Source organism: Styela clava, chromosome 1 (genome assembly GCF_964204865.1).
Source record: "Styela clava chromosome 1, kaStyClav1.hap1.2, whole genome shotgun sequence".
NCBI classification, from domain to species: domain Eukaryota; kingdom Metazoa; phylum Chordata; class Ascidiacea; order Stolidobranchia; family Styelidae; genus Styela; species Styela clava.
Window position 1 is genome coordinate 2,823,265 of NC_135250.1, and position 26,226 is coordinate 2,849,490.

At 36.6% G+C, this 26,226-nt stretch overlaps 1 protein-coding gene across 2 annotated transcripts in view; it reads left to right on the forward strand.

The window, feature by feature from the left end:
- LOC120331615 (kinesin-like protein KIF27) overlaps positions 1-23,303 on the forward strand; it is an 84,812-nt gene extending 61,509 nt beyond the window's left edge. Inside the window, exons 14-29 of one of the 2 annotated variants that reach the window (XM_078116390.1) lie at positions 8,078-8,295; positions 9,609-9,682; positions 10,391-10,555; positions 11,056-11,183; positions 11,379-11,441; positions 11,784-11,868; positions 13,116-13,228; positions 13,774-13,861; positions 14,439-14,644; positions 15,072-15,323; positions 16,345-16,560; positions 17,022-17,134; positions 17,776-17,861; positions 18,509-18,614; positions 20,082-20,200; positions 20,560-23,303. In XM_078116390.1, the coding sequence (XP_077972516.1) occupies positions 8,078-8,295; positions 9,609-9,682; positions 10,391-10,555; positions 11,056-11,183; positions 11,379-11,441; positions 11,784-11,868; positions 13,116-13,228; positions 13,774-13,861; positions 14,439-14,644; positions 15,072-15,323; positions 16,345-16,560; positions 17,022-17,134; positions 17,776-17,861; positions 18,509-18,614; positions 20,082-20,200; positions 20,560-21,347 (2,820 nt within the window). In that variant the 3' untranslated portion in view covers positions 21,348-23,303. The remainder of the gene's footprint in view (positions 1-8,077; positions 8,296-9,608; positions 9,683-10,390; positions 10,556-11,055; positions 11,184-11,378; positions 11,442-11,783; positions 11,869-13,115; positions 13,229-13,773; positions 13,862-14,438; positions 14,645-15,071; positions 15,324-16,344; positions 16,561-17,021; positions 17,135-17,775; positions 17,862-18,508; positions 18,615-20,081; positions 20,201-20,559) is intronic. The other variant, XM_078116393.1, reaches the window with a different exon arrangement.
- The last annotated feature ends 2,923 nt before the right edge of the window (positions 23,304-26,226 follow it).

Here is a 26,226-nt window from a genome sequence, read left to right on the forward strand (position 1 = left end):
AATTTTTTTTATAAAATAAAAGCAAGTGACTTTCTAGTGACCTCTTTTTAGTACTGAAAATTTGAATGCAATTGGTCCAATATTTGCAAAAAAAAGCGTTTTTCACAACAAATCCAAGCATTCCATTGAAACTAATTTAAATACTGTACCTGTGGGTCCCAGAAAAAGTAAAAAATAAAATAATAAGAGTGTTCTAGCGTCTTCATCAATCCTTACCTACCAAAAATTTGGATTGAATTTGCAGTGTAGATGAGCTATTTTTTTCATAATAACAACAACGAGAATATCGGCTGGAAACCGAAGACTTATCGATCGATAGTTAGGGGATCCCCCAAAACAGAAACTGCAATTTCGATTCATCCGCTCTTGTAACTTGCGCACTGCGCATCGCACACACACACTCGGAGGGTTTCAAAATTCTCTCGCTTTACAAAAATCTAGATCACTATATCAATAATTGATTGATAACTCGCTAATTATACGACATAATTCGCCCAAAATCAATAGGCTTCTGGTCCGAGATAAGATGAATGCACATGCAAAATCTGGAGCAGATTCAATCTCGCTTTCGTGAGATATCGCGTGCATCTAACAGACACACCGACAGACAGACAGACAGACATACATACAGACAAATACCTATCAATATACTTACCGATCTTAAGATCGATAAATAATAACCTCAAGATTAACAACAACTTTGCGTATTGATTCATATATAGACTTCACGTCCAATAATGCAATATTGAATCATCTATTGTTTTGTGTTCGAAATAACCTCAAACACCATCTGAAGAGGTTAAGAATGTTATTCTATCCTCTTAACAATCCTAATCTGCCTTTTCAAGTGACCGCTTGAGCCCAAATAAATATCATTGTCCACTTAAAACCTCAAGTGGTATGGAATTTATATTTATGTTGGTTCAAGTATGCTCCCGAAGTATGTGTACCAGGTTAGGGTTGGGCCATGATTTTATTCCGATTTTCCTCATTCTAGTTATATTATGAGTTCGGGGACTGTCTGTGTTAGCCAATTAAATATACCCCCTGCCCATAGGTTTCAGTTCTTTTATCAAATTGATGTAAATTAGGGGGACAAAATTGGTTACCTCCATATTTGTACATAACTTCTGGAGCGCCCAAACATGAGCCATTAAGATAATGCACAGTTATGCATAGTAGGCCTTTTTAAAGCAATTTTGTGAATTCATTCCATGATAATACATGTGAAGGAGTAGTAAGGCAAAAGTATGTTTTATTAAAAAACACGTTGAAAACACATAAATGGAATCGCAATCTATAACTATCCAAAATAAGGCAGGCAAGATTAAATCTAACAAATATTTTTATTAGCTTCATGCCCCCCCCCTCAAAAATTGTCTAGCTCCTCTTGTGGAGGCCCGCCCCACCGTTTGCTCTAGAATATATTCCAAATCACCTAGGTTCTGTTTTTTTGTGTTGCTCTGTACTTATCCTGTTTAGGATTGTAACAACAATAGGTAATAATAACAGACATTTTATATTGGAACATGACATCATTGTAAAAGGATAAGAGGTCATTTATTTCAGTAATTCAGAATAATTCTAGTGGCGGAGCAGTTATTGAAATACAATTTTGTTATTTCCTGATATCATGGAATATACCTTTTACATAATTGTATAACTGTTCCATGCATTATTTAATAAAATATTATAAAATAGTACATTTAAAACAGTAAATGTAAAATTCCATCAGATCATAGTAAAACTATAGTAATTTTTTGAGAATTTTCAGTGTTTTGCTCAGAATAAGGCTCCGGACCTGACATAGGCAAACTGCGGATCGCAGGCCAAATCCAGCCTGTTCGGTGATTCAATTTTGGCTCCCGATCCAAAATTCTTACTTGCCCCTACTCTAGACAATCAACCATAGATGAAAAAAACTTTCTGAAAGAATTCCTGATTAATCATCAAGCTCACCCATATTTTTACACCTTGGTTAGGTGGTGGGCATGCGGCTTGAAGCAGAAATTTTGATCTGTGACAAGGACATAGTTGAATCCAACTCGCTAAAGGGTTTTTTGACAGATTTAAATCACCTTAATGCGAACTCCTACTTTGGGAATCGCCGTGATGTGTGATTAGTGAGGAGCATTTAACTTTATGCCTCCGTTTTCATTGAAAACCTACTGCTTCTAACAAAAATCTGCTGTAACCACTTTGATTTACGAAGGCAGAATTCTGAGAAGAGCCGCAAGTTGCCGATTGCAGGCCATTGACTTATCCACACTTGGTTTGTGTCACGTTGTGACTCTGGTTGACCCTGTGTTATATGAGTTAGCGCATTTCCTGTAGGTCATACCGTCCATATTTCATTAGATGAGCATTCGGGAATTTCTGCTTCTTACCTAACATACATTCCTGACTCATACCATGTAAATATGTGTATTATAGGGTCGTGACCTTTTGTGCAGTCAAGTCCGGCACGTTTTCACTGTCAGTGTCATATTTTTAAACTCAAATTTGTTTCCTAACCTGTGGGCAGGAGCTAAGTTTGATGCCAAAATTTTTTCAAACTTGAGTATGAGTCAGTTTTGAATTTTCCTCGACTACATAGTCCTGCTTTTGATCAGTCTTTAGATATATTTCCATATATAAGGTAGATTTATACGTCGTATATTAATCAAATAAGCTTTTGCCGAAGCTTTTTTTCTAAAGTTGCCAAACACTTTTCCTGATGTGGGACCCGTAACTGTTTGCATCTCATGTTCTCTAAATATTTCTCTGTTTCTTCTATTTTTTTTTTTTTTCATAGCTTGTTATTTTAAGATTGTCCTGCCATTGACTTAGTCTTGACTAACTGAGTGTGACATTGTACTCAGTGATTGACTGGATCTAAGACTCTCATGACTAAAAATGACCCAACCTGGCTCGCTACTCATTCCTTTAACGTCATATTGGAAACTAGACTATCAAATTAGCGAAACCTTACTTTCTAAATTTCTCTTTTTTCTCAAATCTCCATTCGGAAAGTTGGAATAGTCTGCAATAAGATAGTTTATTTTGTAATCTGATTCCTTAAAATGATACACTTCAATTACTTTCAACAGTTCTGGTTCACTGCATTGGCATTCTATGATGCAATAATGTTTGCAATCAAGCATGGCGAAAGTTGTCTTATTAATTAACCAAGTTCCCTATAAGTGCATGCATCTTCCATAGGTCTTGCACTAAGTTGAGGTGCGTGCTAATTTTAACGTTATTAATTAAAATCACTCATGTTTATTCTGAACTGATCTAGGTTTGACTTAGATTCAGTGTAAGATAGACAGTTAAGTCACGTAATCCTGCAATGGACGTTTTGAGTTTCAATTAGAATATAAAGTTTTGAAATTTTATAGTAACTGTTCTTAATTTCTGTAATTAAATATGTAACTGACGTAGTTCAGTATAATATAACTGTTACTCATCTTTACCAAGATACTAAAATGACTTACAACCATCATAAGTAGGTATTATATTCATATTGAATTTATATTGAATGAGCAGTCGGGCAATTATCTTTACCAATATACAAAAATGACTCGCAACCATTATATGGGAGCATTGTATTTTTTCACACCTTTACTGTGAACAGGGTACTGGACATGTAGGATAGGATTTACATGTTTATTCTATGGGAGAGGAAAGTCGATAAGACAGCTTAATCATATGGTGAACCACGGCCTCTCGTTTGGTCACCAGTCCATGTTGCGTTTGGGATTATCTTAGTTAGCAAGTTAATTGTTCTCGGAAGCATGGAGAAAACATTTGCTTGATAACCGAAATACATGCATAATGCTGGTGGGAAAACTTAAAATATTTGTACCAGCTTTCAGGGGCGTAGCCAGAATTTGCAAATGGGGGATTCTGAAATTTCTAATTGCTAAGTTAGACGACAAACACCTAGTGGGAGATCAAGGGTCTTGAAAATCTAATAAGCGCTTTGAGTACAAAAAAATGCATTGTATGATACAGCAAAATGCTTTTTTTACATTTTGAAAGCTACGACTCGCCAGCTCTCTACATATGAGTTTGTTTGTATCGAGCCTTACTCCGCCGAAAATAGTAATAAAATAAAATATTTTGAAAGTGAATGTTATATTTTGACATATTATACTCCTACAGTGAGCACATAAGTAAATTTGCTGGAGAGTTTAAACACAAGGAAAGTATAGTTTCCATATTACATATAAATAAAGAATAATCTTCAGTTACATTGCGGTCCCACCCTTCTTCCTTTACTCTAAGTGTGTCTAATGCCACTAATCTGACACTCTGGGAAGAACTTTACTAGTGATCGAGGTGTTGGATTACAAATTAAACATTTCTGTCTCGACAAATGTAAAGAGACTTTTTGCTATATTTCTCTCTTTGAATATTTTGAAACACTTCATTCCCCTCACATGCATGAAAACTTTGTTTGTTGTGAAGCTGATATTTCTAAAACAATTTATTACTAAATTATTATCCAATAATTTGGCTCCTCCATGCTATTACAAGTGAGTGTTATAATGTTGTTGCATTATATACATATAAATTGCACAAATCACAACAAGAGTAGAAAAATGATAAGTAGGTAACTTCACAGAACCTCAATTGCAAGATAGTACACTTTAAAACTGTTCATAGAACTTCACTTGATACCTCTCCCACTAAAAAATACTGTCCAAACTAAACCCCATACCCAAAGTCTACACATTCTAAGACAGCATCAGGTTACTCATGATGGGGAAGGCGACTGGCAAGATTTTCGAACAAGTCTTTTCCATTAGTCATTATGTTAAGACTGATTTGCCAATTATTTGCTAGAAACTTTCCAAAATATCTTAGAAACTATAATTCCAAAAGCCAGACTCTGGGGTTGTAATGTCTTTTCAGTAAATGCAAACAAATTACACTAATGCAACAGGATAGGAGTTTAAGAAAATTACCCCACAGAACCTTTTTGCCAGATCACCATTTTTTAAAACAGTTTTTGGATACTTCTTATTTCAAAATACTAGTCAAACTTAATCCTGTCTATATCCAAAGCCTACGTCTCCCACTGCATCGGGTTACCAAATGTGTCCTTAAATACATTTAGTCGCTAATTTAATACTTGGGAACACTTGCTAATGACTTCGGGATCATGTTACAGCATTTCCTGAATGTCATCTCATATTCTTGCCATCCCTGGCAAAGTGTTTGACTGTTTTAATTTAGTATTTGGAGTAAAGAATAGTTTATTAGTAACCGTCCGCTAGCAAAATTAATTTTATTTTGTAAATTGGCAGACTTGGTCCCATTTTGCACACTTGTCCTACTGCTACACTTAGTTTCATACTTATCCTATGCTTGTACCAATGTTCTTGGTTAAGATAAAGATATCGTTAATACTTCGGTCACAAATTTAGTTTGCGCTTGCCTCAATCTCATACCGCACCTGATCTTAAAAAACACTTCACTAAGCCATATGTTTTGTTAACTGGCTAACATAAATAAACATTTACCGCTGATATAAAGCTTATAATGGGTCACACTTCCCCTGTCAATGTGTTATTGTGTTGATATAAGACTGAAAAGGCTTTGTCTGAGTGATTTGAAAATAATTGCTTTTATGGAGTGGTTTTGCATATTCGCTCTATACAAGACTCCAGACAAGTTTGATGAGGAGTTAATTTTAAAATATTCAGGAAAATTTGTTATTTTACTTGTGGTTTTGTTAAATTTTTTATCTCTAGTTATGAGTGTCTGTAAAAGACAAGGTTGTAGATAAGTATATTTTTTAGGAAAAAAATAGGTTCAAAATATTGAGGGATTTTGTTAGTTTGGATGATGGCTCGGCTAATATTCTAATCCTTTGTTCTCTCTGAATACGGATCTAGACAAGTAGGCACTTAAAATTTAGTGTTCATCTAATTACAATGAATCCAATTGAGATTTCCTCGACCCTTGACCCCTAAAAAATAATCTCTCTAATTTACTATTGCCAAATTTTTGACACTTATTTTGAGAGTATTTTGGAAAGTTTAAATGGAGAAATGGATTTCTAGGGCAACATTTTTAGGTCAGATGCCTTTTAGAATCTATGCCTTACTGCAAATGCCGCAAAATTGCATTAAAAAAAAAAGTTGAAAATTTGCAGGGGGATCTTGCCCCCTCAGTCTCCCCTCCTGGCTACGCCTATGGGTGAAATGTCTAATCACTGTCTTTCAGCCCCTGGTTCTGAATTGCTATACCATATACCACTACTATACTACTTAGTAAACATTGGGAGTTATGGTGATTGGTGCCGTGGTTTCTAACAACGCTTAGGAATGCTTGGCTTATCCTCAATCAAAACATTTATCAGGAAGTGGCAATGCTGACCTCTGAACTTCCTTGTTAGAAAAATATTTTGTCAGTTTTGTTAGGGAAATGTGAATTCTGACAAGAGCACTTGTTCTCAATGTCTGGCTAACACACGACTTGACCCTAACTATTAAAATAACATTTCTTTGTCAAGAAAAACATGCCTTCCTTTGTTACTTCCTTAAGGGGTCATCCCAGGGTCAATATCATGCTGGATTCACACCTGTGTTATATTCCATTTGTACAAAAGAAATTCTGATTGAGTTTTTACAGGGCCATCTAATAGATACTGTTACTGACAACTAGTTTCTAATGTACAGCACATTATTCTTGACAACGTATAAACAAAGTATTTGGTAGAGTTAGAAAATATAAAAAAGTTTTTTGATGAAAATAAATTGGCAATTTTCGAATTATACCTCAATTCATTCAATGTGTATTAGCCATGCTTTTTATATTAATACCTCCAAACTTATTCAATGGAAACTACTAACACAGAAAAACCATATCTATTAGAAACTTCCCATTCATGGCCAATGAAAATCATTTGAAATAGACACTTCCGATTCTTAGCCAATTAAAAACCGTTAGCCAGTGAATCAGGAATCAGTAGGAAATAATTCTGAGTAATAGTTTGTTTCTAATGAACCTCCGTGACCTGACTGAGTCCAAAGTAATTTCCTTCTACAGTCATAGAACTGTGATGACAGCATTTCCTTTATGTCTTCTTGGGAGGTTTTTCGTAAACAACTTAGCATTGGTGTGGTGCGTTAACCAGACAGGGCAGGCCTTCGCTTCTTGTTTATAGCAGTAGTTCTGAAACTTTATAACCGTTTTTGAAATTTGTCAAGTCTCGCGCTCCACCTCAAAAATAACTAGCTAACAATAAGCTACAAATAACAGATAGTAAGGTGAAAGTAATATAACAGATAATAAAAATAACAACAATCACAACAGCTCTCTGCAATCTCTGAACAATAAAGAAATGTAAATATAAGACGGGCAAAATCCAAACTAATGAATAATTATCTTCATGCCCCCCCTCAAGTAATTGTCCACACCCCTCCTGTGGGCCACGCCCACCACTGGTTAATAGTGAAGGTGCGAATATGTTTTATAAAAATAATCAGATGAGCAGAAGACACACAGTTGTTTATAAAGTAAACTTTCTTTTTCGTACTTGTGCACTTAAATCAATGCTGATTTTTCTCCTGATTATTGAATTGGGCAGTTTTCTACCCACATGCATGGCCAAATAGGAAATATGCAAGTCCGTGCGTCTGAAAACAAAATAATAACTGATGAATTACACCTATATCCTTCATGGAACGGTAACCGAACGAGAAGCCGTGGCGATTAAGTCGTCTTTCCTATTTTCCTAAATTAATATGTCAATCCTATCTTAAATGTATTTGAATTTTCATCCATCTCTCGGTACTCCCGTAGTATGGGAACCAAGATGGCGGACACCAGACATTAGTATGTGTACCAGGTTAGGGTCAGTCAATAATTTCATTCCAATTTTTCTCATTTCAGTTCTATTTCAAGTTCAGGGACTAGCCAAGTGACTCTTGTAGTATTTGTACCTAATATTTGGTACATATATTACTATCTGGTGTCCACCATCTTTTTTGTTCACATACTTCGGGAGTACCCATCTCTCAACTGAATCTAGAGACTTGTTTACCAATGGCAGGATAATAACATTTGCAAATTTTTATTACAGGCTCATTCATCACCCCCTCTCATCTCAGCTGAACGGATCATGGCAGGCTTTCGAGCTCGAAATCATGTGATCGCAGACAGAATAGAGGAAGAAGATGAGGTAGATCATAGATCCTTTGGGGTCGATGGTGATGAACCAGGAAGTGACCCTTATAACTTAAACCAGGAAGCAGGAGATAAGAGTGATAGGAGTACTGCTTCTAGGAAAAGGGAAGCTTTGTAAGATGTTAATATTTTTTGAAACCATCTTTTCTGACCTTGTTCACCTATAAACTAGCAGAAATTTTTGCTAATACTAGTTAAGCGGATAGCCCTAGCTATTTTTTTTTTGTTATGAGAATTTGCCCAAACCAATGTCACGTATACTCACTCTGGGGTAAGGTAGACTTATCTCCAAGTACAGTTACGGGAGACTACTAAGAGCTACTGGAACTATATAGGGCAGTGGTTCCCAAACTTTTTAGAGTTGCGACCCACTATTTATTACCACAGCTTCTGGCGACCCATTTAACTTTTTATGACATAACAAAGAACACAGCAATGGCTAATCATCGCAAAACTACCGTGTTTCCTCGAAAATAAGACCTGGCCTGAAAATAAGACCTAATTTGAATTTTAAAAATGATTTTAATTGAACCCTTCCCTTAAAATAAATTCAAAATGTGTGGGAGAGGAATGGTTCAATGACCTTAGGTGGAGATCACACCACTATTTAAGATTGTGTGATGTCACAATCACAATTATGATATTTGTCACTTGATTTTTGTATAGGAAATACAAATAATACCAATAGATGTCGGTTTTTATATAAAGTTTATTAAAAAATCTCGTTATCTACCATGTAATTTTTTTTTTGATGAATGAACACAAAAGACCTCTTCCAAAAAAACAGTGTTATTCTTCAAAAGAAAATAAATCTAAATCCTGTATAAATTTCGGGGAAACACGGTATGAAGTGCTGCTATGCGTAAAAACGCCACATGGTCATTCTTTGTGTAGCATTTTTTTTTTGTTTCGACCCATAGTTTGGGAACCGTTGATATAGGGTATTTATAACTAACACTATGGGCAAGCTAGTAAGTATTTGATTGAGACTTCGGATCTTTAACCTTTAACATCTTTCGTCCTGAGCTCGACGAAGCCAGGAATTTTCAAATGGAGGTGTTCTGAAATTTCTAAGTTGGACCGAATCAGCTCTGAAAAACTCGGGTTTTCAAGAGTTCTGACCCTCAATCCATGACCCCAATGGATATGTCCCTGCTTCTAGGTACTAAGTTTTAATCACGAATCATCAGAACAATTTACTACTCCTAATATGCTTGAAAACAACTTTTGACTGTTATCTCAAATTGAGTCGTTCCAAACGTCAATTCTAAAAAAAGCATCAGTATTGAAAATTACATTCCTTCCTGTTCAGTTTATCTAAATATTAAGTTTGAATCTAAATATGATAAGTTTTTATATGAAAAAATCTTGAGTTATTTCTAAATTCATTGCATTCATGTATTTTACCATTCTATTATATGTTCCAGCATTCAACAGCATCAGTGGAGAATTCCTTCTGCAAGGAAGCAAAGTGGCCCAAGCTTTGATCAAGATGAAAAAGGTACATTAAATTTTTGTTTGCATATGATTTCATTTTAGGGTGGGAGCAGATCTTTGACCTTTGGGCTCAATGCTTTTACCCCGGGTTTCCCAAACTTTTTGGGTCGTGGACCCCTATTCCACAACTAATGGGACAAAGTTACCTGAAGGTTATTACTTTTTTTTTTCAATTTTTCTGGTGTTCTACAGGCCCAAATTTACAACCTGGTATTTTTTTCTCCGTCTACACAGGGGTTCCACAAGGCCAGAGCGTGGTAACTGCACAAGAAACTGTGGTTCATCATGTTATTTTGCCAGCTTATCTTTATTAGGACCCAATACTTTTTTTTCTCTCTCCCTACAAGTAACATTTAGTCAGAGCTCAGTGTTCCTACGGGGCCCGATATCTGACTTCAAATTATGGGATAGATATGTTGATAGACTCCTCGCCATCGTAGGGCGGTTCACGTAAACCGCTGGTCAGTTACGACTTCCTCAATCATCAAATCCATGCATACGAAAACAAATAACAGGCTAACTAATCCCATACTTGGCATGGACATGTAACCGGACGAGAGGCAGTGGTTCGCCATATGATTAAGCCGCCTTATCGACATTCCTCTCCATCCGGATAAATATGTAAATCCTATCCTAAGTGTAAGATACTTACTCATCCAAGTTTTTATATTTCTTTTCTTCAAAACTCCTATTCTTTTTTCTCTTTCTATAGGTAACATTGACACAGAACTCAATGTTCTTCGAGAGAGCACAGTGTTATCAGTAAAGAGATTAAAAGACTCAGAACTACGAGCTCAGAATTCTAACAATAAAATACGAGAACTGTCAATCAATATTAAAATGAAAGAAGAATTGATTAAAGATCTTGTCAGAACAGGTAAAATATAATAGATTTTTTAAACAATGTATTTATATGTTTTTCTCTCCAAACAAAACTATACACAGAAAGACACAGATATGTAAGAAAGCGTAAGCTGTGAAAACTGTGAAAGTGTGCTTGAGCCACTGACTGGACTGGACTGAACAGTCATTGATTCAAACTCTGATTGAATACCAGCTTAAAAACTTCTATATCTTTGTGAAATTTCAAACAAAATTTTTTATACTTCAATATTTGCGATTGGGCTTGAAACTCTCCATATATAAAGTGTCCATAAAGTCTTAAAATTTCAAAGGGAATTTATCGATACCATGTATCGTTTTAGCCCTTACAGATGTATTAAATGAAGTCAAAATACATAAACAATTACTGATTAAAAAACAACAAAACTGGTTAAGATATATTGAGAACTGACTTGAAAATATTGATAACTGACAAAATTCAAATCGTAAAGGGACTTTATGGACAACTTACTTATTCCTAATATTTTTTCTCAGGCCATGATGCAGAGGCAGTGAATCGTGATTACTTGACGAGGATACTAGTTCTTGAAAAAGAAGTTCAGACTGCGAAACGTGAATTACTGGATTCACATAAGGCTTTGCAAAATGGAGGGAGTGAACAGGTCAGTTAAATTTTATTTGACTTTGTTTAATGAAAGGGCCTAAATTTGCGTTTTCCCCCCTCAAATCAACTCTATCGGTTTTAGCATGTTAGGTACCTTTACAATTTAAAAAAAATTAAGACTTCATGGACACCTTATATAATTCTAAACAGTGAATTTTGTATGATTATTCTGACAAACTTTGTTTTGTTTCAGGAACTTCTAAAACTAAAAACTGATTATGAGCAGAAACTCAAAGGCGCAAAATCCAAAGTCCAGGTAAATGATCTCTTGCATCAGTTTTATTTTCAGTGTCACTAGACATAGAAATTTTGGCGTTCCAGAAGTCCGTGTACCAATATGGAGTTAACTAATTTTGTTCGTCTACTTTCCTCAAGTTGTGTAAAGGGACTGAAACCTATGGGCAGGGGGATATTCACATGGCTAACACAGACAGTCCCCAAATTTGTAATAGAACTAAAAGAAGGAAAATCGAAATAATATTATGGCCTAACCCTAACCTGGTACACATACATTGGCATTATTGGCCTTTCTAACCCAATTTATTTCACCCTGGAATGTTGTATAACTTACATTCCTGAACATTTCTACTGTCAATAGATGCTTCAGAAAAAGCAGAGAGAAACTGAGAGGATTGCAACCATCCCATCTCAGAATAAAAAGAAGATTAAAGAACTGGAAATTGGTATGATCTTCATTTTTTTTTCTATTTTTGGATTCTTCAATTGTGTAGTTGTTAGGCGTAAGAGAATGATGCTCTTGTAGGAAAAGCCGGAGTCTTTCTGGTTCATCATTGCCCAACCAATTCTACTCTGTGTGAGATGACTGGAATATGATTTCTAACTAAAATCTGTATCCTGTGACCTTAACACATCGATGACCAACTAGGGATGTCCAAACTGAATCGAATATTCAAATACATTCAAAATTCATTATTTTCTATAGTAAATTTTTCAAATTTAGGGATAATTTAGAATATTTTTATTTGAAAATTTGGGATTTTGAGCCATTAGACAAGCAGATCGAAATGTACAATATCTCAAATGGTAAGAAACATCACAGAAAAAACAATGAACTTTATGTCTCTGTCATTTTAGATCAATGATCAACATAAAGATATAGTGATTCATGTCATTTTCCACATGAACTTGCCCCAAATTTAGAATGTATTCGATATTCAAAAATTTTTCTCAGATTGTATTCGGAATAGTGAAATATTTGGTTTTAGCCATCCATGGGACCAACATACTAATCACCAGGCCATTGCATCCACCACAGCTTTACATGCCATGATAGACCCATGTGATAACAACTCACTTGTTTTCAAACTTTCGGGATCTTTTTCACCCTCCTAAAGACTCTTGTGGTCCCTAGTATGAAGCACATGATAATTTAAGAACATGTCAGAAAAATGCATCACATAACACATTAAAATGAAAATTACAATTTCATGTTTAACTGAGAAAAACTTAATATCGTAACACTTTGTTTTGCAATACTAGTGATAACATAAGTCGCACTAAAAACTAGGGATTTAAAAGCCCTTTCCTTAGCTTTTTTGCATAGATAACTTCCCGTTTTGTTTTTCTTTGTAGGGCATATAATCAAAATATGTTTATTGAAACCTGTGAGCGAGGATAAGTGCATGTACGCAAGGGCAGACCATACGATTTTCATGAATATCCAACTCTGTTCCGACTTGATGACGATTAGCACTTATGTCGAGTGGATTGGTCGCACCTATATTAAGGAAAAAATTGCGACCTATCTGCGAGTATAAACATAGCAAAAACTTCCACTCATGGCTCTCAGAGAAACACTTCGTAACTATGAAGGGTTGCTAAGTTTGGGAAACCCTGTGCCAAGCACTAGTCAAGTCAGAATAAATATGGGTTGGCAATGGTATAAATTCAATTCCATTTCATTTTCTAGGTATTGCAGCGATGCGTCAAATGCAAGAAGACATGCAGAAGAAATTGAAAACAGAACAAGATCAGAAAAGAAAGCTCGAATCTGAATTGAGTAAAGATCAAGCAAAAATAAAGGTTTGTATTATGGCTGTGGGGTCAAAGACGTATTTTGAACATCCCCAGTGTCGAAGCCAAAATTCTGAATTCCCAGGTGTTCAGACTTTCAAGAGTGATTTAATAAGTCAAAAATTTATACAAAAGCTCAATTTTTTGTTACCTAAATTGGAGCGAGAATTTTTTGTGAAATCTGACAAAAAAAATTGTTTCCTGAGGGTATGGCTCTCGCCTGTCACATACATATAGGCCTATTACTTATTGATCTTGATCTCTACGTATGTTGATAGGTGTTTGTCTGTCTGTCTGTTAGATACACGTGATATCTCAGGAAAACAAGGTTGCATCTGCTCCAAATTTTGCATGTGCATTCATCATATCTCGGACCAGAAACCTATTGATTTTGGATGAATTATGTCATATAATTAGCGAGTTATCAATTATTTAGTGATGGGACACGCGGTGTCGCTATTGAGTCAGAGCGAAGGATACACGCCGCTAGATCGATCAGTCGGCGGTCTCTGATCGCCATCTCGTAATTGGTTGCAAAAACACTTCTTTTTAAGGATCTTGAAGTGAAAAACAAGAACCAGGAAAAAATTTTGAAGCGGAAAACTCAAGAAGTTGCTGCTATACAGAAGAGATTGAGAAGTGGTGAGTTAAGTTTTGAATGAAACATTGTTTCATCGTTCTATCATGCTCCTCACTACCTATGGTTCAACTTGGCTACTAAAATTAAATGCAGGCTGGATATATTATAGGCCCAATCCCTATCTGAATGGTCCCCTCCATAAAGGACCATTCGGCTGTCATATAGACAGCTGGTTAGGAATATGGACAGACATATTGGTCCGAAATTCGGGCCGGGCCGGGCCAGAAATGTCAATCACTACGTTCGGGTCGGGTTGGGCTTCTCGATCGCTGCCTTTTTTTAATGAGATGTTTTGGCCATGAGAGACTGTGTTCTGCAAAAAAAACAGAAGTTGCCTCATCAACACGACACATACTGTACTTTTGCAATGAATATTCAAAAAACTCCTAAATAAAATATGAAATTCGGGTTTGCTTCGGGCTCGGGCCTGCAAATCCAGTTAATTAGTCGGGGTCGGATTTAATAGCCACGTGCCTGGGTTGGGCCGAGCTGGAATTTTTGGGCCTGATCTTACCTCTAGTCTATTACTTGTTGTTATTGTAATATTTTGAAAAAATCTCATCTCCTTGTCATTTCCAGCAAAATCTATCTCTCCTGAGGAGCCAGATGACATCGATGAGCAACGTCGTTGGTTAGATGAGGAGGTAGAAAAAGCACTCGAGCAACAAAAACTACTCAAACAACTTGAAGATGCACTCAGAGCACGAGAGGCTGCAGTAATCAGAAGAGAAGAAGCAATCCAAAGGAGAACAGCTTTGGAAACTAAGAAAATGAGATCAAGTCAGGTAAGTTGAACCCTAAAGCAGTGCTTCCCATCCTTTTTGAGTTCGCAACCTCTTTTATTGCCATTTTTTAGTGCGACTCACAATGAGTTGGTAAAATATGAGAAAAGAAATGATGTATCCACATGCAATTTACTATTAATTCGAAACTTGATCTTGCATATTTGGTATTATTATATCAAGTCTGATATCGACACATAATTCTTATTGTTACATTGTTCCGTAATGATAATGGCACAATTTCCCGGCCTCATTGAACCCCCCCTTTTAAAAATCCTGGCTGCGACCCTGCTTGCATTATATACATATAGTTCTACCAGCACAAATCATAGAAGAAGTATAAGCAGTTGTTCTCACAGATATACATTTAATACAAATTGTTACATTTTCCTTTGCTTTGCATAAGTTTCTGAATTGTTAATACTTATAGGTCATCTCATCTGAGGCATTACAACTTGCTTCTAAAATGGCTTCAGTCGATCAGAAATTATCTGCAAGATCTCAGCAACTGAGAGATAGTCTTACCTTGACCTCTGACCGGGGTCATCAAGGGTCATCGGCAAATAGACAACACCAACTGAAAAGTGCGATAGAAAGACTGCAATCTGAGAAAATACAACTCGAAGAAAAACGGAGAAGATTGGAAGAGAAGTTACAAGATGGGGATGTCTTGGATACTCAGGTGATCATCTTTTTTATGAATTTTTACATGAACCAGGGTCCATGTGACAACTTGGTACTCCTAAAGTATGTGAACCAAGATGGCGGACACCGGAACATAGTATGTGTACCAGGTTAGGGTTAGGCCATAACTTCAGGTACAATTACTACGCGAGTCACTTGGCTAGTCCCCGAACTCGTAATGGAACTAAAATTGGAATAAAATCATGGCCTGACCCTAACCTGGTACACATACTGCATTCCGGTGTTCGTCATCTTGGTTCACATACTTCGGGAGTACCAAAACTTGTTGATCGGCGCATCGTGCAAAGCATAAGGCTTTCACCAGCTTCAAGAGAAAGGACATACTCCTTTTGTCAAACCGACTACAAAAACATGCTATATACAAAATAGGAATTGCAGTTTTTGGTTAGGATAGGATTTACATATTTATCCCGGGGGAGAGGAAAGCCGATAAGACGGCTTATCCATATGGCGAACCACGGCCTCTCGTCCGGTTACCATTCCAAGTCGGGTACGGGATTAGTTTTACTGTATTGTTTGTTTTCGGAAGCATGGACTTGGTGGTGGAGGAAGCCGTAACCGACCAGCGGTTACGTGAACCACCCAACGACGGCGGAGAGTCCAGCAATCCTCTCGCACATAACCATCCCTGCATGGGATTCGAACCCACGCAGAGTGATTAGAGGTGCGGTGGCGAGCGTATTCCTAACGCTTGTTGAGCCACACCGCCGCGCTGTGCTGGTTAATGACTGGATGATAATGATACAACTGTAAATGTCATTAGAGTCAGTTAAGTCCATACATCTGAAAGAAGTAACTGGTGCCATACTCAACATGAACTGGTAACCAGTTGAGAGGCCATGGGGCATCATATAGTTATACCATCTTATTGGCTTCCCTTTCCACTGAGATAAATATGATATCCCTATTCTAAATTTTGACATGATGTATCAAGGATAAAAGGCCCAATGTTACTTTTAATTATAAACTCATTTTGCCAAATTTTTGTTTCTATTTAGGATGAGAGAGAACTTATTGAGCTTGATGAGGCTGTAGAAGCACTGACTGCTGCCATCGAGTGGCAGGACGATACGATTATGCGGACAAGTACATCAAAAGATTTGAGAGAAAGCAGATTGAAATTGGCGAGAGAGAGGAACTCTGGACTCCAGAAATATATTAAAAGTTTGTCTGGAACTGAAGCAGGAATGCTGCTCACGAAGTGTTTTGAGCGGGTAAGATTAGACTTATGGTTAGAGTTACATAAGATTAGATGCCCCCCTTGAAACATGCCAGTGGTTTCTTTTATGGCACATTCATCTGTTGACTAATCGTCTTTTTACTTACATTGGCAGTGCTCTATATATTTCTTGGGAATGTTTTTTTAATTTTCAATTATTGCAATCAAAACTGTCCAAGAGGAATTGAATACTACAATTGATTCAATCTTCTATATATTCAAAACATAAAAATCTCTTTGAATGCACGATTTCGAATCAACCTCATACATCAGTGTCAGCCTTCATTGTTTCAGTGTTGTCTCAAAAATGAGGTACATTGGCTCACTTGTGTCTCTGAAATGAGGTACACGTGTCTGGAATTTGAGTCATGTGACGCACAACATTTTTGGGACACTCTTTGCTCATTTACCTTTAATCATCGTAGAACAGTCATTTAAATATTTGAAATTTCCTAGGTTATAGATCTTCGTGAATATGAACAAACTCTTGAAAGCAAGTTGACTGATATGGAAGCCAGATTGAATAATAAAGACAGGGCTGTTTTGGAAGCCGAGACTGCACTGAACAGGTCAGTTATATTGTTTTTAGTCTTCGAAGCATCGGGCAGGTGCATTTTTCTAGCCCAGTACAGAAATACAAGCTCAGACACAAAAATTTCTTTTCTTGAAGATTTCGGATAACGTGAAACTCTATAAAAACAAATAGCAATGGGCAACTGTGACATTAAAACTGATCGGAAGGCCGAGACAATCCAATAGTATAATAATAGTTCTGGTTTAAATAGGGTGTCTTTAAGGAAAATGTCATCTCGGGTATAATCACACGCAAACATAACTTTGAGTGAAAATTTTTTGTTTTCAAAACCAAGAAGTGCGTATTATGCATTGACATAGAAAATATTTATCCTCATTTTATGCTTAACTGGCTAATAATTCTCACATATATTAATCTTGAGTGTCTTAATTTCATTTAGCAAAGTCTGTTAGAATCAGATCATGCTTGTTTCGGTAAAAGCACATCCAGTCCAACAAAAACTTAGCTTTAATAAAGGTAGCTAAAGTCCCAAACAATTGTGTGCGTATTATGTAGGGAGAAAGATGGTAATTAGAAATTTATGTGTTAATTGTGTGTATGCAAGTATATTTATGTCCAAGATCAACCTTAACAGACATTCCTTTCATATTTTTAACATCTTTCTTGATTTAATAGATATGTCGTTGAAAGTGACAGACGCCTCATGGAAATGGAGAAACAACACGAAAAGAGGACGCAACAACTTATCAAACAATTATCAGGTAAATATGAATCGTAGTAGTGCCTTTCATAAAAGAATCAATAGCCTTATTTTGCCGCCTGACTTGAAAAATGTATACCTGTTGAAAATACACATCTGTAAATGAGTTTGCGAGGGAAAGATAGAAAATGGACTTTTCCTTCAAACCAACCCTCATGACTCGTGGCCCTTTTTCAGAGGATTTTTCACTCATGCCCGACCCCCCCCCCCCCATTTTATCATTTCAGTGGTATTTATAGTGTTATTTTGTTTGTTCATGCTCAACAAAGTGAAAACACCCTGTGAAATAACCCTTTCAAACAATGATACTAGAAGGAACATGGAGTTTTTTGTAAATGAAAAAGTGAAATTAGTTCTGTGTTGAGAATTGTAGCCCTCTCCAACTGCTCTGTGGCTCACTTGGGGAGCCACAGGCCCCCAGTTGGAAACACTGGCTTTGAACATACAGTAGATTGTATAAAGAATATATTAAAGGAAACTGGGGACCAGAAACCTTGGACTCATTTTAACGACCCTCTGAATATTTCGAAAGAAACTTTCCATTTCAGCACTGCCTACCCAATTTGTCACATCGGTAGGCGTATGGTTGAAACTCACGATGGGAATTTTGTCTTTACGTTGCATATTGAATACAGATTATCAATTTAGATCCAGATAAACCAAGCAATCCTGCTACTAATGATGATGTGTTAGACCTTCAATCGAAGATTCAAGTTTTGGAGAAAGATTTGGCTCATTACAGGGCAACGAATAGGTAAGTTCTCATATTGGACACAAAGTTCAGTTTCAGATATTTATTTTCCATCATGCAAGAATTGATGTATGAATTGATTAAAATGTAAATAATGGCATGAAAATAACAATGAGATGATATATAATACGAAAAAAACGTACATGCGGTCCATAGCAGTTGATATGGGTTGCGAAGGACTATAAAGGTCATCGGATCAGCGACATTCACCCTTAGATAAATGTGGACGTCCAACTCAGCTTGCAATATGGTGCTCCAGTCACTTAGACGTTACCGTATTTGTGCCGTAGTTGTCATGGTTATCTGCCAGTCAGCGTTCGGAGTCGTTTGCTTAGTGAGTCCGGAAATATCCGGTCTTTTTAAACATATTTCTGCCAATGTTAGTATTTTGGCGTCCGACTCCTCACTTTAGTACTATATTTAGTTCGATTTTTGTTCTTGTATAACCCAATGTTAGACTATTCATAGGTGTCGCTGCTCGATAACCAATGCTGGTTTATCGCGTCCCCTTTCACCCTGAAATGCATTATTTTCCTCTCTTTTCTTATCTCGTTCTGTATGTACAGTGTGTATTTCTTGGTGATAAAATAAATTACTGATTACTGACGGGGCAGTGCTTGTGTGGAAGTATCTAATGCGACTATCACATATGAAACAGACTGTCTATAACAGTGATTCCCAAACTTTTATGGCTTGTGAACCCCTTCCGCAGGCTTTTAGCACTCATGGTTCCCTGTTTATCATTCCAGTGAGTGGTATTATGTCAGTAGAATCCAAATCCCATTATGTTCAACAATTCATGATTAATAAAAGTGAAAACATCCTGTGAAATTTTCTTCTCGAGCAATAAACCTAGGAAGAACCAGGGACAAGTAAAATCAGTTCTGCACCTAGCATTGTGACCCCTCTCCAACCGGTCTGTGGCCCCCATTTAATAAACCGCTGTTCCCTAAATAAAAAGATTCGATAATGCGTTCTGACTCGTATTTCTTATCACTGACTGCTCTTATATTTTTCTTTGATCTGATTGAAGTTGTGAAAAACAAAACAATTACATACTGCTTATTCTTGTATATAAACCGAGTATAAAACTAATTTTTTTTGTCAAACTAAGGGGGCGGCTTATACGTGCATGAATGGTTGTCATGCTTGCGTGTTAACGCTATGACAGCAATAACAGTCTGTGATTGGCTCTGTCAGTGGATGGGTCAGTCAGTACAGGTTGAATTTGACGGATTTTAAGACACTTCTTACTGATAATAATGAAAATAAAATATAACAATAATAATTATCATTTTCATTAATTCTCTTCTACAACCATTTGCTGTGATAGGTGGGTGCGGCATGCTACGACTTGTAGGGTCGACTTATAGGCGAGGATATACTATAAATATATTTCAATAAATACACAATCATCATTGGAGGCTGTAACAGCTTGCTAATAATTTACTCTATTTTCTATCATTGAAGAGATCTGAAGAAAAAACTCAGAGAGGTTCTAGCAGATGCTGGACTAGGAGATGACATTGTCCTTTCTGCCAGAAGTACTTCTGAATCTGAGATGAGAAGTGCAAGAAAAGATAGAGATGGTGAGTGGTGTGACCTGAGATACCATATTTCGACAGGTTGTGTATCATTTTAAAGAGAAAAATGTTGCAAAACAATTATGGCTTTTAGTTGGTGTGCAAACTGAAAGTTTTTCCTCTTCAAAGTTGCTTCCCTCTGTTTATTTCGTGTATTATATTAGCAACCTTTGGCATTTTCGTATATACCTTGATTCAGTGATGAATTTACTTTAGCCTCGAGTAAGTACATGTGACCTCGCTTTAAACGAATTCCTACATATTAATAGGAAAATGCACACACACATTCCCCTCCGAATACCTTTTCAAGTCTATCAGATTTGAACAAATTTCATTTTACAAATTTATTTCACTCATTTTTGTAACAGCTCATTCTCCTGACAGTGCAGTGGCAAGCACAGCATCAATATCTGGTAAAAGCAGTAAGCACCATCCAAGCAAAAGTATAGAAAACGAGAACGAAAAACAAAGATTTGGGAGTCCTAAACGACAAAAACGTGCTGTCACACGTCAGTCAAGTGGTGACATGGTTTTAAAAGATCCCCGGCCCTTGTCAGCAGATATTAACAGCGTTCCACTAAGCCCAACGAAGCTATCGTCCAACCCAAACTTGGGGCCGCTACGCAGGTCCCGTCAAGAGCCTCACCCAAGCCATATTCACCCATCTATCCCCACAAATTCAGTTGAATATCTCGAATACCAGGATCTGAATCAAAATTTACCCTCTTCTAGATCGGGGTCAGGGGGTCGAAGGTTAAGCCCTAACCATTCCCAAGATCCTCTCCTATTGGCCAGCCACCCTTCCACCAACCCCACAACGTCGCACAACCTGATTACCGCATCTTTGAGTGTTACTGATAGCATGACCTTGGGGTCAACGGGTTCAAAGTTCAACCCTAATCCCATGCAAGCTTTCTCAGAGAAAATTGGCGACAGTCCCTCAAAACCTCCTAAAATGGACCCCACAATAACCCCAGTTCGTATTTCAAAGAAAGATTTGAAACGTCTTCCGAAGACCGAGATCACCCAGCGTAAAACAAGCTTATCCAGCATAGGGGATTATCCTCAAGGTGGCGCTAAGCAGTCTGGAATCCATGCAGCGGGACCTGGTCCGTTACAAGATTCATTGGAAGGATTCAAAAACCCTTGGTAGATTGGAATCAATGACTCTACCCAACAAAAATTAAAGACAAAACTGAATAATTAGCCATACAAATAGACTATAAAAGGGTGAATGGAACATGAAACATATATCACTTTCACTCCAATGAGCAACAATTTCAAGAAAGTCCCTGTTGTTGCTTTGCCTGATTTGTTATCCCCTGGGTGAAATGATGGCCAGGATGTTGGAATCCTTGATCTTTGACCTTTATCGGTACAGTTAGGTCTAACGTATATGTTCCACACTAGGAAGTTTGTTTTGACTTGTCGTACACACCATATAGTCTCTTTTCGATTTCTGTCTGATTTTAAATTCGAATTCCACCATTAAAACTCCCAGCTCATGGAAGTTCGAAAATATGGTTCTGACTCCAATATAAATGGAAACTTGCCACCAAACTTTGTCTCCGAAGTCTGATATGAGTCGGGCAGTAAAAATGAAATTCCAAATTTGTAACCTATTGTTCAAATGCTTAAACGTGGACAAATAAAGCTTGCTTTATACTCATATTTTTGTTTACTAGGAAGAAACTGTTAGCATAGTGCTATATTACCATATTGCCTGTAGCCTTTTATATTTTTGTATTTTTCAACGTGTTTTATGTCCACTGTGTAATTAGTGCTATGTTTTTAATGGTCTTATAAAATAATCCGACTTTTAAAATCGTGATACACAATTGAACCTGAACCCGTTTTCGTTGTCGTCGTAGGCTTAAATAAAAAGTAAGACGTTTTTTTCTTTCAATTACAGATTGGATAGTTTTGTTATTTGTTCAAACAGAAATTTAAATGCACGAGCATTCAATACCCCTTTTGTATAATGAATTTGTAATGTTAATTTGAGTTGGACTTCTCCTAACCCTCTGAAAACCCCTGTATTCGTTGTTGTAGTGAGTTTAAATAAGAAACGTGTTCCACAGATCTGGTAATTTTGCAATTTTTTAGGTTGGTCACCTTTCATATATTTACTAACATAATTAGACACATTTCATAATATAGTGAATTTTGTAACATTGAGATTTTAAAGAATTTAAATTCGTTGTTGTAGTGGGTTAAAAAGGTAAATTTTTTTTCAATTCGGCGACATTTTGGTAATTTTGTAGGTCTGAATGTAGGTTTTAATGTATTTTACATTCTTTGTCACATTAAATGTTCACCAGAGTCAAAAAACACTTTCAAAAAAATATTTCAATACGTTGTTAAAGAAAAACGTCTTCTGTTAAAGAATTGGTTAATTTTTTAGTTCAAAATTGAACGAATTTCACAAACCTTTCCATATATTTTGTAATTTTAATATGTATGTGATTCAAGCCTCATTCAAAAGTCATTTGGGTAATAATACACAATTGTAGTTAAACCCAAATTCATTGTTGTGCAGTTTTTAAATAAAACAACAACGTTTTTACTCATTTTTGATTCACTAAATTTTTTTCTTCTCAGATTGTACCATTTCGCAGACTCAATATTGTGATTCTGATTCCTTCAAACCAGACTCTTTTTAATTATGATTAGCGATAACATAATGTGAAGCCTCTGTTTAGTGTTTGGATCCTTCGTGTTTACACTCACTGCATGAGAATATAAAAAAATGTTTGAACACTTTGAATAGGTTGATGTCCCTTGCGGAAAACCTAAAGTAGGCATGAATGAAATCAAATTTACGTACGTGCAAGCGCCATTTCAATCAACTTCTTGCAAAAGGAATAAGGAATGTGCTGTTCTAATCGACCAATATACGCTAAATGTACCATATTTGTGTTGATTTTTGTAGGGGCTTTTTCATTGTTCCAGAACTTGTCTATTAAAATAAACTAAACTAGTAATCGTCAATGTATGCCTAGTTAATGTCATTCCCTTGTTTCTTCAGCTTATAGTTTCATATAGACGTTGTTTTTTATTGTTTGTAATAATTGTACAATTTTATAATACATATATTTTTTACAGTGTCTATAGTGTCTGACTAATAAACCATATAGGGGTGGGCAATTACTTTTCTGAGTGGGCCAGTTACAAATAATCGACTTGGTTACTGGGCTGGAGGCTCACAACCAAGGCTGCCCAACCCGCGGGCCGCATGCGGCCCACCAGACTGTTTTTTGAGGCCCGCCCATAAAGTTTGTAAGCAGACTTATGTTTTTACTATGTTATATATAAAATTTAGGGGCTAAATTATGTTTCGTGATTTTGGTGTAAATATTCCTGCCATCTATCTACATTCAAATGCCAGTTCTTGTTATTACGTATGTGTCAAGGCTTGCACCCTGGTGGACATCGATGTTCAATTTCTTTTTATTTCTTACATAACTGAGCGTTCTGTTCGACGAACTCGAAAGATATTGTGCGATCATTGAGGACGAACGCTGAGCGCAATTATAGGAATGAATTTGGAGTCTAAATTTGCAAACTAATTTCATTTTGATTGTTTTCTTACGTGTCGGCTTTGATCGTATTTATGGACAACGTAAAGTTAAAAGTCAACAATATCTTTGGTACTGGTCCCCGGACTCGTTGTCCTCTTATGTTTGTTTGTTTTTATTCAATTTTTGGGTTAAATAGGATTTCGGAAATGTCGTCACTGCGTATCCATCAATGATTCTGATGAAATTGACTTAATGGCATTGCTGCATATTGGTCACAAATCAGTATATATGGACTATTCGTGCAGTAATCTTTGTAATGTTACTTCATTAAATACTTGTATAGGTGTTTCAAATTTTACGAAACGGCCCACTTGAATTTGGCATTCCCGCGACCTGTCGCACATTATGCTCATTTAAACATTGTTAGTATCATAGCTACTGAAAAATCAATAATAAAAACACTATAACGCAAATATAACAATCAATTTCGACGTGATGTGTATGTTCTCGTGTGGTCGTCAAAACGTAAGTGTCATGTCCACGCCCCGTGTTACCAGATATTCGAATAGTTAACTGCTATTCTAATATTCGACTTGGTATTCGAATAATTTGCCAGCCCTACTCAGTAACCAGAGAGCAATTAATAACTTGAATAATTTTATGTAAACTTGCCTTTTACCTATTATATAAATTACATACACCGAAATCAGGACTTAGCTGGTATTAATGTTTGGTACAAACATTTGAGGCCCGCAACGAATTTTGTCACGTGAAAGTGGCCCGCGAGACGAAAAAGGTTGGGCAGGCCTGCTCAAAACTCTATATGAAAACTCTATTTTCAACAGGTAGGCTAACGTTTCATATTAATAAGCACAATGTAGCAATCAATTACAACGTTATTATCGTCTCTATTTCGAACGAAATTCATTTTCCTAAAAACTATAGTCGTTAATTAAGCAGACGCTATTGGGCCGAAAAAAAAACTGTTTGATGGACCGGATCGGCCCCGGGGGGTGTAATTTGCAAAACACAACCCTGGCAGCTATTCAAGGGAATAAATAGTCTTTGTCAGTGAAGGTGGTGTGTATACACGCACAACTATATTGCTATTGCATACTTTATTCACATTCGAAACAGAACACATTCCAGATAAATAAACTTAAAACAACTAATGCACACAGTACCAACTCATAACAGCTAATGTCACACAGTACACGTGATAAGTGCAGAACTTAGAAGTAACATTTAGACATGAACGTACACGGGTCAAAAGTCACTATATTACAGTCAGGACTTTTTAACTGGTGGTGAGGTGAGATTCGCGGGACAACTTGCTAACCAATCTTTCACCCGCCATGAACTGACGGACGAGAGGCCGTGGTCCGCCATATGGTTAAGCCGTCTTATTGACTTTCACTCCTCCGGGATTAATATAAAAACCCTATCTTGTCGCCTAGCAATAAATGTGGTATTGTAACGTCACCATGTATCAATAACGATGATATGCAAAAGGAATAAGGAATGTGCTGTCCTAATCGACCAATATACGCTAAATGTACCATATTTGTGTTGATTTTTGTAGGGGCTTTTTCATTGTTCCAGAACTTGTTTATTAAAATAAACTAAACTAGTAATCGTCAATGTATGCCTAGTTAATGTCATTCCCTTGTTTCTTCAGCTTATAGTTTCATATAAACGTTGTTTTTTATTGTTTGTAATAATTGTACAATTTTATAATACATATATTTTTTACAGTGTCTATAGTGTCTGACTAATAAACCATACAGGGGTGGGCAATTACTTTTCTGAGTGGGCCAGTTACAGATAATAGACTTGGTTACTGGGCCGAACGCTCAAAACCAAGGCTGCCCAACCCGCGGGCCGCATGCGGCCCTCCAGACTGTTTTTGCGGCCCGCCGTGTAAAGTTTGTAAGCAGACAGATGTTTTTACTATGTTCTATAAATTATGGTGTAAATATTCCTGCCATCTATCTACATTCAAATGCCGGTTCTTGTTATTACGTATGTGTCAAGGCTTGCACCCTGGTGGACATCGATGTTCATTTTCTTTTTATTTCTTACATAACTGAGCGTTCTGTTCGACGAACTCGAAAGATATTGTGCGATCATTGAGGACGAACGCTGAGCGCAATTATAGGAATGAATTTGGAGTCTAAATTTGCAAACTAATTTCATTTTGATTGTTTTCTTACGTGTCGGCTTTGATCGTATTTATGGACAACGTAAAATTAAAAGTCAACAATATCTTTGGTACTGGTCCCCGGACTCGTTGTCCTCTTATGTTTGTTTGTTTTTATTTAATTTTTGGGTTAAATAGGATTTCGGAAATGTCGTCACTGCGTATCCATCAATGATTCTGATGAAATTGACTTAATGGCATTGCAGCATATTGATCACAAATCAGTATATATGGACTATTCGTGCAGAAATTGTTGTAATGTTACTTCATTAAATACTTGTATAGGTGTTTCAAATTTTACGAAACGGCCC